We start from the raw sequence: 16,703 nt of genomic DNA, 5'->3' as shown, positions 1-16,703 counted from the left end.
CACGTTCCAATTTCAGATGTCAGGTTTGTTCTAATTGTGCTGGGTAGTGCCGTGAAGCAGAGCGGTATGGATGAAGCCCAGGGTTGGGTATCCCTCGCACAGTCTCTCTCTCTCTCTGCCCCCCCCCCCCCCCTTCTCAGTTTGAAACACTCTCTGGTCTCTTATCTTTTTCTCTCTCTCTCGCTGTCTCTGGTCTTCCCTCTCCGGTTTCTCTTTCTCTCTGGACTCCACACCCTCTCTCTACCTCTCTCTCCCCCTTTCTCACTGGTCTCTTTTATCTCTCTGGTCTTCCCCCTCTCTTTCTTTCTTGTTCTCTCGTTCACTTTCGCTCGCTCTCTCTGTCTGGGTGTTCTTCCTCGCCCGCCCAGACACATTGAACCATTTTATACTGAGACTAACAGCAACCAGGTCAGCATTGCTCTATGTGAACTGTGCTGGACAGTTCCCCTCTCTCTAGCCCACGCCCCATTTATGAAGTATTATTCATCCACATATTTTCATACGGATCCGGTATCAAATCGTTTGCTCTCCTGGCGCCAACATTTTTCATAAATCCGTCCAGCGTGATTTGGGAATAGTTTATATTTTGCATAAATAAAATAATGAAAATGATACTCTCCACATGTCCATCACTGTCCTCCTGAAACTGTCTTCATGCCTGTCTCTATTTCAGTATTTTCCATTTGTCTCTCTCTCTCCGCTCTCTCACTCCTCTAAACCTGTGAGTGTAACAGTTCTACCTTCTCACCCTGTCTGTGTATAGGAGTATCTGGACCTGTGTGCCCCAGCCGAGCAGTATTCTCCCAGCTTCCAGGACACACACAGCTCCTGTTCCTCCGGTGACGACTCCGTGTTCTCCCATGACCCCCTGCCAGACCAGCCCTGCCTCCCCAAGTACCAGCACATCAATGGAGGCATCAAAACATGAGCCCTCCCCTCCTCAATCCCCCCCATCCAGCTCCAGCCTGACCTGCCCCCCCCCCCCCCCCCACAAAGCGACATTTCCATAGAGAGAAAATTAGATATACCCCCACCACCAACCCCACAAACCTCCTGGCCCCCAACCCCCCTCTGGCTCCAAATGGACTAACGGACCCAGATGGGACTGGGCTGGTGGTAGTGCTGCTTTTAGAACTGAACACACACACACACATTTGCACACACATTCATACACATGTTCAAGGTCTTAAGAAGAGGACCGGGACCCTTCATCAGTGTTCCTCTTGTCTGACTGAATGAATATCTGTTCCCAAGGGTCCACCTCCTCTCCTCTCTTGCCGTTTTATTTGTTCCGGTTGTTTTCTACTAGAGTTTGGAATTTACTATTTTTGCGTTTCATGATTCCATTCCGTTGGCTGGCATTCCAAGACTTTTGCTTGTTCCCAGAGGGAAAATATGGACCGTAATGAACGGAAAAAACAAGGGACTCAAAAAGAGGACGACAAAATAGGAAACTGAAAGGACTGAAAGAAAGAATCAACTAACAAAAACAGATGAATAGGAGAAGAGCGCATACAGACAGACACTGCCTCTTCTTTATATTTTGTAATATTGTCTTGTTTCTTTATACTTTCTCTTGATAAGTCCACACACTTATTATTATTATGGAGAAAAATAATATACAGTATATAGGGCTGGGTATATTTGTAAATATATTCAAATATGTATAAATATATATTATATATTTACAGTGAATTATTTTTTGTATGGACTCCAGAATTATCCCCCCTCTCCCCTCCTCCCTCATTGGGTTTGAGACTGGTGTGTCATCACCCAGGTTATGTTTCTGTTCACTTGTGTTCTTTTAAACACAACACACACAAATATAGGCATGCACACACATACGCACACACACAAAACACACACACTCTCATTCAATGACACAGTGGAGTATTGGCTTTCAGGGAAAGAGGTAGCTTGTTAATTTATTGAATTTTTTTTTACGAAAAAAATAAATAAAAAATAAAATAGAAATAGTATTAAAGATATGCTATTAATGATGCTGATATTAAATAATAAATAATCCATTATGTTTATTATCGTAATTTAAAATTCTCTTTCAGAGGTAACAGAAACAAAAGCTATTTTTAGTAGTGTACTGTACATTTTGTCTGCTAATCCCTTATGTAGATAATGCAGATTCTATCCAGTCATTTTACTCTTAGGTTTGCATTCGAAATTATATGATTTCTGGATATTTATATATGATTGAAAATAAAAATTATTTTGGAACCACCCACTAGCAATCTGTAAGATTCCAAATTCACACCAGAGGGTTCAAAGTTGAAAAACAAAGTATTAAATCATTCAAGTATTTTTTTTTCTACTGGACCAAGTTTAAGATGTTCTTTGCTAGTGTTCTTGACACATTTGCAAAAATAAAGATGGAAAAACAAGTGTGTTGATTTCTATTTTGTGTAATCACACTATTCAGTCAAACGTTACTAGTTTCTTCTATCTTGTCATGTCCTTGAGAGAGAAAAGAGGTCTGAGAATGGCTATATTTATTATCAATTTAATTGATAATGGCTGTGTTCATATAGTTAATGGCACTGTATTCTTATAAGCAAAGAAATAGCATTAATAGCAACATACAGCAAGACAATGGCATAAAAAAACTGAGTTAAAGTATCACCAAATTAATTCAGCTTTCATTAAAATATATGATAATTTTGCCTGCCAGTCTATAGGAGGGGTGGGGGAATGATGTGTCTAGTTGTAGGGCCTGGAATGAAGTTAGGAATATTGCCCAGAACAGGGTTCGCTGGAGGTGCACTATTGAGGCCCTTTGCTCCTCTAGGAGCTAAAAGGAATAAGGGCTCGATTCAATCTGTATCGCGGAAGATCTGTGGTTTGGCACGATTTAAATGTATAAATGCAATGTTCCTGCGTTCACAGAGACTACATTCACGGTACATGCTGCATATATCGCCTCAATTGGAAATTACCTTTAAATTTCAATCTCACTATATTATTCATTTTTATTTAACTAGGCAAGTCAGTTAAGAACAAATTCTTATATTACAATGACAACCTACCCCGGCCAAATCTTCCCCTAACAATACCGCGGATCTTCCGCGATATGGATTGAAACAAGCCCTAAGTCAAGTCAAGTTGGAAGGCCAGCGATTAAGAGTAGACATTTACAATTACATTCTTTAGAGTAAAACTTAATTCCCTCACCCTTAGTAACCACGTGTTGACTTGTCTTGCTCTGAGAATCTCAGAGTGCACTGCACCCTCACCCCTGTGACTCGATGGCTCCTTCTTCCACTCAACGTGTTCTCTCATGCCCCTGTAACCTGAGAGGGCTTGGAGGGAAAAGTGGGGAAAAACATTTAGCTTTTTCCACCGAATAGAGGGAAACACCGAAAGGCCAAGAAGAGCCCTGTAGGATTGGAGGAGAGAAAAAGTGGCAGAGTTTAACCACAGAGCCGAACGCCCTTAATTATGGGGTGTAGAGAAAGAAAGAAAGGCGGTGGTGTTGGCCGGCTATCCACGCTGGCTTTAGCTCACTTATCAGCACCAGGGCTCAGCCGCTCTCCATTGTCCTGTGGGCTGGCTATACACAGTCCTGGAGAGGCCAGGGTGGGGTGAACACACTCCAATGAGGAGGTTGCATATTGAGACTGGAGAAAGTTTAGAGTGCTCCCTATACAGTTCAATGCTACCCATAATGACATTTTTTTCTCCCGAAGTTAGTGACTGAGATTGAAAGAAGTTGTTATTTTAAGACCACACACACAGATAAAGTATACAGACATTTCCTTGCAATGTATATACTACGCAGTTACTGTACCTTTAGTTTCTTCCCACAGCCTCTGCATGGAGCTCCATGAGTGGCAAACGAGACTAATGTACCTTTCGAAAAACACAATTCTAGAACTGTACATTATTTTATAATATTATTCGGAACATTCTGTGAATTTATTGATATCACATGTATTATTTTGGTGAGGTATTCATATATTGTTTTATTAAACTGCATCCCAGGGATGATTACAAAATAGGACTTTCTGGTTTAGAGATTATCTTAAATGCTGACCACCACACCCAGGCAAAGTGTTGGCTATCCCATAGAGGGGGCTACAATATTAGCCTTGGCCAACTTCTACGGAGACAAGGCGGCAGCCATTGGCAACCTATGGGCAATAAGGGTCCAATTCAGACTCAGGAAATGTATGCCTTTCCTACTCACTTCCCAGTAGTTGGTATTCAGACTTAATGCAGGCGCATAATGCGGTCTTCAGATGTCACTACCTTGCGCGCATTGGATACATTTAATTATACTGCTGAAATCCCTCCCACTTGCTAGCAAACAGACTTTATCATGGAATTTTTATCATGGGTAATCAGGGCATTTATCGTTAGCCATCCCTTTAAATACAGTTTAATTTGAATTTTGTCAATACATTGAGAGAACGGCTTCAGAATATAGGGGTAGATGAAAGAAAGCCATCTAAATAAACTCAGGACCCTGTCTTTCAAAGATAATTTGTAAAAATCCAAATAACTTCACAGATCTTCATTGTAAAGGGTTTGAACACTGTTTCCCATGCTTGTTCAATGAACCATAAACAATTAATGAACATGCACCTGTGGAACGGACGTTAAGACACTAACAGCTTACAGACGGTAGGCAATTAAGGTCACAGTTATGAAAACTTAGGACACTAAAAGAGGTCTTTCTACTGACTCTGAAAAACCCCAAAGAAAGATGCCCAGGGTCCCTGCTCATGCCTTAGGCATGCTGCAAGGAGCCATGAGGACTGCAGATGTGGCCAGGGCAATAAATTGCAATGTCCGTACTGAGGGACGTCTAAGATAGCGCTACAGGGAGACAGGATGGATAGCTGACCATCCTTACAGTGGCAAACTACGTGTAACAACACCTGCACAGGATCAGTACATCCGAACATCACAACTGCGGGACAGGTACAGGATGGCAACAACAGCTGCCCAAGTTACACCAAGAACCTACAATCCCTCCATCAGTGCTGACTGTCCACAATAGGCTGAGAGAGGCTGGACTGAGGGCTTGTAGGCCTGTTGTAAGGCAGGTCCTCACCAGACACCACCAGCAACAACGTTGCCTATGGGCACAAACCCACCTTTGCTGGACCAGACAGGACTGGCAAAAAGTGCTCTTCACTGATGAGTTGCGGTTTTGTCTCACCAGGAGTGATGGTCGGATTCACGTTTATCACCGAAGGAATGAGCATTATACGGAGGCCTGTCTCTGGAGTGGGATCGTTTTGGAGGTGGAGGGTCCGTCATGGTCTGGGGCGGTGTGTCACAGTATCATCGAACTGAGCTTGTTGTCATTGCAAGCAATCTCAACGCTGTCAGAACCCCACTACGAATCCAGTCAGGCCATCCTGCACCCTCAACAGAGTTTGATCTTGGTCGGAACAGCCGACTTGTACCGTCTTTCAATGAAAAGGAGGTGGACATATATATTTTACTGAGTGGATTGACACATTCCTAAAATGGCCGTGAGACATTTGGTCACTGCTCCTCCACAAGTGTTCTTGTGGGATAGGCTCAAAGTATATGCCGCTTCATCTCTTGACCAGAGTCCAGATTATGACACTGTTGAAGCTGCTCTCAAATTGGGTTTACGAGTTGGTCCCAGAGGCATACAGACAACAGTTCCGTAAATTACGAAAGACGGAATCTGTGCTGCTGTGTGGGTTGTTGCTAACGTTACGTTGCTTTCTGCCAACTTAGTTATTTACGTTTACATTTTAAATAATCGTTTTATCTTCCCTTGCTCTACTTTTTTCATTCAACTCTTTTATCCCGGACGCTTTATCTGGACATGGTTCTATAGGACCTCCACCAGCTGAAGCTAAGTAGTAACATTAAGCCATCTAATTGCAGTCATAATATACAGGAGAACTATCACCTTATGGTGAGGATGCCGTGCTGCAGGCCCAGCTTCAGATGCAATCGTTAGATAAGGGTAATTTAAGTGTAGGAAAGGATGAAAGAGTCTGTGCCATCAATAAGTACCGATAGTTGTATAAATCCCCTCGCAGACAGACAATTTTTCATAGCTTCTGGAAGGAAATGCTCATTCAGCCGACAAACTTTCAACCAGTTCTCCCCATTAAGCAACGAGTTGGAGTCAGAAGCCGAGCCTTCTCTGGTCTCTCCTCCACCCGTTACGGGGTCTGAGCCGCAGAAGCCTCCCACCTTTAGCTCTGATAAATTGAAAACCCTAGTCATTGGCGACACCATTATCCACAGTATTAGACTTAAAATGAATCATCCAGCGATCATACACTTTTTACCCGGGGGCAGGGCTATCGACGTAAAGGCAAATCCGATGATGCTGGCTAAAGCTAAAACTGGCAAGTGTAGACTATAGGGATATTGTTATCCATGTCGGCACCAACGATTTTAGGATGAAACAATCAGAGGTCACCAAGCGCAACATAGCTTCAGCATGTGAAACAGCTAGAAATATCATTGAGTAATTGTCTCTGGCCCCCTCCCAATTAGGGGGAGTGATGAACTCCACAGCAGTCTCTCGCAACTCAATTGCTGGTTGAAAATAGTTTTCTGCCCCTCCCAAAAGACAGAATTTGTAAATAATTGGCCCTCTTTCTGGGACTCACCCGCAAACAGCACCATGCCTGGCCTGCTGAGGGGTGCTCTCATCTTATCTATGTACATAGGCAGGGCTCAAACACCTCTAGCTCTACAATGAGATTCGGTGCAAGCCAGGCAACAGGCTGTTAGCACATTTCCATTTACCAAAAAAAATACTGTGTTTGCCTTTTGAGCTTCTAGTCATAATCTATGCACCTACTCAATCACGTTTTTATAGCTACTGTTTACAGACCTCCTGGGCCTTATATAGCGTTCCTCACTGAGTTCCCTGAATTCCTAATATTCAAATTTTACTTTGACTTTAATATTCAAATGGAAAAGTCCACAGACCCACTCCAAAATACTTTCGGAGCCATCAGACTCAGTGGGTTTTCTCAAACATGTCTCCGGACCAACTCACTGCCACAGTCAAACTCTGGACCTAGTTCTGTCTCATGGAATAAATATTGTGGATCTTAATGTTAGTCCAGAATATGAGGAAAATCTGACCACCATTTTATTACGTTTGCAATCGCAACAAATAATCTGCTTAGACCCCAACTAAGGATCATCAAAAGCTGTGCTATAAATTCTCGGACAACCCAAAGAGTCCTAGATACCCTTCCAGTGTATACAAAAGCTTCAGTCTGGTTTTAGACCCCATCATAGCACTGAGACTGCACTCGTGAAGGTGGTAAATGACCTTTTTTAATTGCGTAAAGGCTCTGCATCTGTCCTCGTGCTACTAGACCTTAGTGCTGCTTTTGACACCGTCAATCACCATTCTTTTGGAAACCCAATCTGGTCTACACGTACAAGTTCTGGCCTGGTTTAAACCTTATCTGTCAAAGATATCAGTGTCTCTGTGGATGGTTTGTCCTCTGACACATCAATTGTAAGTTTGTGTTCCTCAAGGTTCTGTTTTAGGACCACTATTGTTTTCACTATATATTTTACCTCTTGGTGATGTCATTCGGAAACATGGTGTTACCTTTCACTGCTATGAAGACGATACACAGTTGTACATTTTGATGAAACATGGTGTAGCCCCAAAAGTGCCCTCCCTGGAAGGCTGTGTTTCAGACATAAGGAAGTAGATGGCAGCATATTTTTTACTTTTAAAACTCGGACAAAACAGAGATGCTAGTTCTAGGTCCCAAGAAACAAAGATCTAATGTTGGATCTGATAATTAATCTTGATAGTTGTACAGTCTCAAATAAAACTGAAGGACCTCGGCGTTACTCTGGACCCTGATCTCTTTTGACGAACATTTCAAGACTATTTCACTATCTTTTTTTCCATCTACGTAACATTGCAAAAATCTGAAACTCTGTCTAAAAATGATAACGAAAAGTTGATCCACGCTGTTTTTTTAAATGTATCGGTTATTTTACGAGGTAAATTGACTGAGAACACATTCTCATTTACAGCAATGACCTGGGGAATAATTACAGGGGAGAGGAGGGGGATGAATGAGACAAATGTAAACTGGGGATGATTAGGTGACCGTGATGGTTTGAGAGCCAGATTGGGAATTTAGCCAGGACCCCGGGGTTAACACCGCTACGATAAGTGCCATGGGATCTTTAATCTCTAGCACTTAGCCATCCCGGATCCGGGATCGTGAATACAGCCTCAAGCTCATTACCATAACACAACGTTAACTATTCATGAAAATCGCAAATGAAATGAAATAAATATTCTAGCTCTCAAGCTTAGCCTTTTGTTAACAACACTGTCATCTCAGATTTTCAAAATATGCTTCTCAGCCATAGGAAAACAATCATTTGTGTAACAGTAGCTAGCTAGCGTAGCATTTAGCGTTAGCATTCAGCAGGCAACATTTTCACAAAAAACAGAAAAGCATTCAAATGAAATCATTTACCTTTGAAGAACTTCAGATGTTTTCAATGAGGAGACTCTGTTAGATAGCAAATGTTCAGTTTTTCCTGAAAGATTATTTGTTTAGGAGAAATCGCTCCGTTTGGCTACCAAAAAAAAAACGAAAATCCAGTCATCAAAACGCCAAACTTTTTTCCAAATTAACTCCATAATATCGACTGAAACATGGCAAACGTTGTTTAGAACCAATCCTCAAGGTGTTTTTCACATATCTCTTCGATGATATATCGTTCGTTGAAGTGTGCTTTCTGTTCTGAATCCCAGGAGAAAATGCCCGCAGCTGAAGATTACGCACCAATTTAGACAAAGGACACCGGGCGGACCCCTGGAAAATGTAGTCTCTTATGGCCAATCTTCCAATGATATGCCTACAAATACGTCACAATGCTGCAGACATCTTGAAGAAACGACAGAAAGGGCAGGCTCGTTCCTGGTGCATTCATAGCCATATAAGGAGACAATGGAAAACAGAGCTTCAGAAATTTTGCTCATTTCCTGTTTGAAGTTTCATCTTGGTTTCGCCTGTAGCATGAGTTCTGTGGCACTCACAGACAATATCTTTGCAGTTTTGGAAACGTCAGACTGTTTTCTTTCCAAAGCTGTCAATTATATGCATGGTCGAGCATCTTTTCGTGACAAAATATTGCGCTTAAAACGGGCACGTTTTTTTTATCCAATAATGAAATAGCGCCCCCATAGACTCAACAACGTCCCATCCGGACAGGATGACCACATCAGTGAATCAACCCACTCAGGTGATGCACCCCCTCCAGGGACGTCATGAGAGAGCCCCAGTAAGCCAGTGACTCAGCCCCTGTAATAGGGTTAGAGGCAGAGAATCCCAGTGGAAAGAGGGGAACCGACCAGGCAGAGACAGCAAGGGCGGTTCGTTGCTCCAGAGCCTTTCCGTTCACCTTCCCACTCCTGGTCCAGACTACACTCAATCATATGACCCACTGAAGAGATGAGTCTTCAGTAAAGACTTAAAGGTTGAGACCGAGTTTGCGTCTCTGACATGGGTAGGCAGACCGTTCCATAAAAATGGAGCTCTATAAGAGAAAGCCCTGCCTCCAGCTGTTTGCTTAGAAATTCTAGGGACAATTAGGAGGCCTGTGTCTTGTGACCGTAGCGTACGTGTAGGTATGTACGGCAGGACCAAATCAGAGAGATAGGTAGGAGCAAGCCCATGTAATGCTTTGTAGGTTAGCAGTAAAATCTTGAAATCAGCCCTTGCTTTGACAGGCAGCCAGTGTAGAGAGGCTAGCACTGGAGTAATATGATAAAACATTTTTGGTTCTAGTCAGGATTCTAGCAGCCGTATTTAGCACTAACTGAAGTTTATTTAGTGCTTTATCCGGGTAGCCGGAAAGTAGAGCATTGCAGTAGTCTAACCTAGAAGTGATAAAAGCATGGATAAATTTTTCTGCATCATTTTTGGACAGAAAGTTTCTGATTTTTGCAATGTTACGTAGATGGAAAAAAGCTGTCCTTGAAATGGTCTTGATATGTTCTTCAAAAGAGAGATCAGGGTCCAAAGTAACGCCGAGGTCCTTCACAGTTTTATTTGAGACGACTGTACAACCATTAAGATTAATTGTCAGATTCAACAGAAGATCTCTTTGTTTCTTGGGACCTAGAACAAGCATCTCTGTTTTGTCTGAGTTTAAAAGTAGAACGTTTGCAGCCATCCACTTCCTTATATCTGAAACACATGCTTCTAGCAAGGGCAATTTTGGGGCTTCACCGTGTTTCATTGAAATGTACAGCTGTGTGTCATCCGCATAGCAGTGAAAGTTAACATTATGTTTTCGAATAACATCCCCAAGAGGTAAAATATATAGTGAAAACAATAGTGGTCCTAAAACGGAACCTTGAGGAACGGCAAAATTTACAGTTGATTTGTCAGAGGACAAACCATTCACAGAGACAAACTGATATCTTTCCGACAGATAAGATCTAAACCAGGCCAGAACTTGTCCATGTAGACCAATTTGGGTTTCCAATCTCTCCAAAAGAATGTGGTGATCGAAGGTATCAAAAGCAGCACTAAGGTCTAGGAGCACGAGGACAGATGCAGAGCCTCGGTCCGATGCCATTAAAATGTAATTTACCACCTTCACAAGTGCCGTCTCAGCGCTATGATGGGGTCTAAAACCAGACTGAAGCATTTCGTATACATTGTTTGTCTTCAGGAAGGCAGTGAGTTGCTGCGCAACAGCCTTTTCTAAAATTTTTGAGAGGAATGGAAGATTCGATATAGGCCGATAGTTTTTTATATTTTCTGGGTCAGGTTTGGCTTTTTCAAGAGAGGCTTTATTACTGCCACTTTTAGTGATTTTGGTACACATCCGGTGGATAGAGAGCCGTTTATTATGTTCAACATAGGAGGGCCAAGCACAGGAAGCAGCTCTTTCAGTAGTTTAGTTGGAATAGGGTCCAGTATGCAGCTTGAAGGTTTAGAGGCCATGATTATTTTCATAATTGTGTCAAGAGATATAGTACTAAAACACTTGAGCGTCTCTCTTGATCCTAGGTCCTGGCAGAGTTGTGCAGACTCAGGACAACTGAGCTTTGAAGGAATACGCAGATTTAAAGAGGAGTCCGTAATTTGCTTTCTAATAATCATAATCTTTTCCTCAAAGAAGTTCATGAATTTATCACTGCTAAAGTGAAAGTCATCCTCTCTTGGGGAATGCTGCTTTTTAGTTAGCTTTGCGACAGTATCAAAAAGGAATTTCGGATTGTTCTTATTTTCCTCAATTAACTTAGAAAAATAGGATGACCAAGCAGCAGTAAGGGCTCTTCGGTACTGCACAGTACTGTCTTTCCAAGCTAGTCGGAAGACTTCCAGTTTGGTGTGGCGCCATTTCCGTTCCAATTTTCTGGAAGCTTGCTTCAGAGCTCGGGTATTTTCTGTGTACCAGGGAGCTAGTTTCTTATGAGAAATGTTTTTAGTTTTTAGGGGTGCAACTGCATCTAGGGTATTGCGCAAGGTTAAATTGAGTTCCTCAGTTAGGTTGTTAACTGATTTTTGTCCTCTGGCGTCCTTGGGTAGACAGAGGGAATCTGGAAGGACATCAAGGAATCTTTGTGTTGTCTGTGAATTTATAGCACGACTTTTGATGTTCCTTGGTTAGGGTCTGAGCAGATTATTTGTTGCAATTGCAAACGTAATAAAATGGTGGTCCGATAGTCCAGGATTATGAGGAAAAACATTAAGATCCACAACATTTATTCCATGGGACAAAACTAGGTCCAGCGTATGACTGTGACAGTGAGTGGGTCCAGAGACATGTTGGACAAAACCCACTGAGTCGATGATGGCTCCGAAAGCCTTTTGGAGTGGGTCTGTGGACTTTTCCATGTGAATATTCATACACAGTATTTTAATTGTAATAAATTAAGACTTTATTGTATTAATCTCCTATTTGCATATTGGATGTAATTAACTGGTCTAAAAAATGAATTAGTTCATTGAAGACTCATCGCTTCAGTAGGCCCTACGATTGAGTGTAGTCTGGCCCAGGGGTGTGACGGTGTACGGAAAGACACTGGAGAGACAAACCGCCCTTGCTGTCTCTGCCTGGCCGGTTCCCATCACTCCACTGGGATTCTCTACATCTAACCCTACTACGGGGGCTGAGTCACTGGCTTATTGGTACTCTTACATGCCGTCCCTAGGAGGGGTGTGTCACTTGAGTGGGTCGAGTCACCTTTGTGGGCTATACTCAGCCCTGTCTCAGGGTAGTAAATTGGTGCTTTGAAGATATCCCTCCAGTGGTGTGGGGGGCTGTGCTTTGGCAAGTGGGTGGGGTTGACCCAATGTGGGTCCTTTGAGCTTGCTGAGAGAGAGGTTGTTGCAGGGCAACACCTTCAACCACCATTGCAGGCTTATAATCTGGATTACATTACCACATCAGAGCGCAGGAGAAAAACTAGGCTGTGTCGCGTCAACATGTTGAAACCATACTTCACCCGCTACGATTTGGCGGCAAAGTCAGTGGAAACCGGTAGTGATGTTCTCCGTCTGGCCACTGCTGTCACCAATGGCTATAGTCTTCCTCAAGGGTACGAGGAAAACCCAATACACCCTGTGCTGGTTGAACGGTTGAGTACCTCGGAGATTCTAGAAAACCTTGATGACTTTTTTGCACACTTGTCTCCAGAGGAAAAAGGTGACATTGTTGCACTGCTTTTAGAATATCAGGGTTTATTCTCAGATATGCCAACCCAGACAAATGTACTAGTGCTGTCACAAAGGAATGACACTGAATTTACAAAGCAGGTACAGGGAAAAACATTGGAAATAAAACGGACATGGAACGAGACAGTAACAGCATCAGCTGGAGTTTCTTTTTAATCCAATATCGCTGATGCACATGATGCAGGGCACCCTGGCGCCCTAGAGCGCCAGGGGGGACGAGCGGGAGAGAGCACCCAGGCTCTCATGCTCCTGCCGGTTCGTTGGGCTCCCACGCGCCAACCGGCTTGCCCAGCGCCCATGTCTCGGTCGGTTCGCCCAGGTGGGACGCCAGGTGGTGCCCCAAGGGAGGAGGGGGGAGTACTGTCACATCTGCGCCCGCTCTTCCCCCCCTGGCGCTCGAGGGTGCCAGGCTGCCCTGCATCACGCACACCTGCCTTCGGTCGTCATGTGCTTCAGCGATATTGGATTCACCTAGACTTACTCATCACCTGTTTGTCAGTTCCCCTTTTCTGTTCCCTGCTGATGCATTAATTGTTTTCCATGACCCGCTGAGGCATGGAAGCCAGACAATATGGCTGAGGCAAGACGCCTGTCGATCCTGCTACAGCGAGGCAGCCCGACGATCCGGTGTAGAGTGACGTACGATGGGAAGCCGCCGAGCCAACCGATGCAAGGAAACCTCTCGAGCCAGCCAGAGCGTGAAAACCCGACGGGCTGGCTTAGGCACCCCCGGTTCCATTGGTGGCGGAATCTACCCCCACTTCACCAACAAAAAACAAACAAAAAAACTCCTGGACTGGCTGGGCAAACAAGAACTGACAATTTGGCTGAGGCCCGACGTGGGATGGGCGCCATCCTAGCCAACCGAGGCAAGGAAACCTCTCGAGCCAGCCAGGGCGTGAGAGCCCGACGGGCTTGCTTAGGCATCCCCGGTTCCATCGGTGGCGACCCAGAGCCAATGCCACCATACCAACCGGAATGCCAGTACTCCCTGATGCTTTGTGTGATGGCTGCTGTATTCTGTCACATGGATGACGCTGGAGAGACGAAGCAGGTACGGGGAGAAAACATTTAATATAGAACGGACAACGAACGAGACAGTAACAGCATCGGCAAACGGGTAACACAGACAAAAAAAAATACGCATCAGCAGGGAACAGAGCAGGGGAACTGACAAATATAGGGGAGGTAATAAACAGGTGATGAGTGAGTCCAGGTGACTCAATATCGCTGATGCGCGTGATGAGGGAAGGCAGGTGTGAGTAATGGTGATGGCAGGAGTGCGTGATGCAGGTCAGCCTGGCGCTCTCGCTCAATGCCGTTTCTAAGGCAGACTCATACCCTTTGCACAAGATTGATGATTGTGTGGAACGTGTTGGATCTGCTAAGTACGTTAGCAAGTTTCATCTGCTGAAGGCAAATAGTTGTCTACTTTTGTCACTCCTGATGGTTTGTTTTCCACTCCCGTTTGGGTTACGAAATGCCGGAGTAACGTTTCAAATGTTGCAGAAGTCCGACCAGTCCTGGAAAAAGTGGAGGCCGTCGATCAATAATAATAATAATACTCTTACTAAAAATGTTCTTTAATTTACAAAATATAGAATATATGAGAATAGAAAGGTTCAGAAACATCACAGCACAGTTGAAAAATATGTGGCAAATAGAAATCAAAACTGCATGGTGTTCCGAGATAGACTGGAGGGGTTGAGTGGAGCTGAAGGATGGGACTAAAAACAATCAAAAGACAACTATTGTAAAATAAGTATAAACCTAATTAGAAGTAGAAACCTAAGTGTTGTCCATTAGTTTTCTCCAATAAGGGGAGGCTTGGTAGGGTTAGTGGAAATGATGCAGACAATTACATTGATGGAAGCCACAATCTATCTGCAATAGTAACATTTAGTGGGCCCTCATGGTGGGTGTGTCTTAGGTTCCAGTTGTTGCTAGTCAACTTTCAGTGGATACCCCTATGAGTGAACTCCTCCTAAAACCCTGTCTGTTTCGTTTTGGCTGTTGGTCAGTGACTCTTAGTCCCCTTTCTGTTTGAAGCGACAATTTTTGATTTTCTTGCTGGGGAACGTAACGAGTACAATCCATTAAATATTGGAAGGTGGAATAAAAAGTACAATAGGGGTTGAACAATGGTACTCTAATTCTACCCTAATCTTCACTAATCATGGAACTGTATGACAATGGTCCAGTCATCCTGAACCATGCTCCAGGTTTAAACTGCAATGTGTGGTCTGTGTTCCATAATGATTCAAATAGGCTTCAAGTCCCAAATTATTACGCATTAGCCTAATGTGATCAACTATTGCTAGCAATCTTCGGGTACAACTATGTGACAGAAGAAAGGTAAAGAAAATTGAATGATTTAAAATGTAGGCTACAAATGGAAGGATAACTAACACTAAAGTGACAGTTATAAATGTATGTATTATTGGCAGTGGCTCCTGATATTGGCTAATATTTTACAAATTGTAAAATAAAGCCCCGGAATATACTTAATCTTCTAAAGCGCATAAATCAACTCGTCAGGTTCTGGGCTACAGAAGCATATAGCTTGGGTCTCAGAATTTTACCCCTGCAAATTATGAGGGCATACAGTTAAAAAATTAGAAAATAGTGGAAAAGGGGTCACAATACGTCATATTGATATGATTTTCAGTTTGCTTTCATATGACTGGTTTCCCATTTGTCTCCAGAGATCATAAGGGAAAATCATCTAAAAACAATTGCCATGTGTATTTACAATCTCTTCTCCAAACGGGATTACTAATTTAACTAGCTCTTATCAATGTATAAATTACAGTGCATGGAGAATTCTGTTTTTTCTATCGGAAAAAAATAAAGTAGATGCTTTTTCAGCTTGGAATCATCAGGTTCGCTCTACGTTATTCATGGTTCCCTTGCACGTGAATGTGGAATTATTAGGGAATTAAGTTAAGGTCAGAATATGGCATATCTGTCACAGGAGGCTGCTGAGGGGAGAATGGCACATAATAATATCCAGAACCGCGCAAATGGAATGGCATCAAATAACAGGAAACCATGTATTGATACCATTCCAGTCATTACCACCATCCCATTCTCCTTAATTAAGGTGCCACCAACTTCCTGTGGTATCGGTACAGTCATGGCCAAAAGTTTTGAGAATGACACAAATATTAATTTTCACAAAGTCTGCTGCCTCAGTTTGTATGATGGCAATTTGCATATACTTCAGAATGTTATGAAGAGTGATCAGATGAATTGCAAATAATTGCAAAGTCCCTCTTTGCCATGCAAATGAACTGAATCCCCAAAGAACATTTCCACTGCATTTCAGGAATACTCTCGTTAACACAGGTGTGAGTGTTGACAAGGACAAGGCTGGAGATCACTCTGTCATGCTGATTGAGTTCGAATAACAGACTGGAAGCTTCAAAAGGAGTCATTGTTTGGAATCATTGTTCTTCCTCTGTCAAACATGGTTACCTGCAAGGAAACACGTGCTGTTGCTTTGCACAAAAAAGGGCTTCACAGGCAAGGATATTGCTGCCAGTAAGATGGCACCTAAATCAACCATTTATCGGATCATCAAGAACTTCAAGGAGAGCGGTTCAATTGTTGTGACGAAGGCTTCAGGGCGCCCAAGAAAGTCCAGCAAGCGCCAGGACTAGAGGTCGACCGATTAATCGGAATGGCCGATTAATTGGGGCCGATTTCAAGTTTTCATAACAATCGGAAATCGGTATTTTTGGACACTGATTTGGCCGATTTAAATATATATATATTTTTTTACACCTTTTATTTAATCTTGATTTAACTAGGCAAGTCAGTTAAGAACACATTCTATTTTCAATGACGGCCTGGGAACGGTGGGTTAACCACCTCGTTCAGGGCAGTACGACATATTTTCACCTTGTCAGCTCGGGGGATTCAATCTTGCAACCTTACAGTTAACTAGTCCAACGCTCTAACCACCTGCCTCTCATTGCACTCCACGAGGAGACTGCC

At 43.1% G+C, this 16,703-nt stretch overlaps 1 protein-coding gene across 7 annotated transcripts in view; it reads left to right on the top strand.

Moving 5' to 3' along the window:
* The window catches only part of LOC110491806 (fibroblast growth factor receptor 2), a 94,711-nt gene extending 92,314 nt beyond the window's left edge, over positions 1 to 2,397 (top strand). For all 7 annotated transcript variants that reach the window (XM_021565573.2, XM_021565571.2, XM_021565570.2 and 4 more), the window contains one exon: positions 764 to 2,397. In XM_021565573.2, the coding sequence (XP_021421248.1) occupies positions 764 to 928 (165 nt within the window). In that variant the 3' untranslated portion in view covers positions 929 to 2,397. The remainder of the gene's footprint in view (positions 1 to 763) is intronic.
* The last annotated feature ends 14,306 nt before the right edge of the window (positions 2,398 to 16,703 follow it).

This window comes from Oncorhynchus mykiss, chromosome 16 (assembly GCF_013265735.2).
Source record: "Oncorhynchus mykiss isolate Arlee chromosome 16, USDA_OmykA_1.1, whole genome shotgun sequence".
NCBI classification, from domain to species: Eukaryota; Metazoa; Chordata; class Actinopteri; order Salmoniformes; family Salmonidae; genus Oncorhynchus; species Oncorhynchus mykiss.
This window is presented reverse-complemented; position numbering and strand designations above follow the sequence as displayed.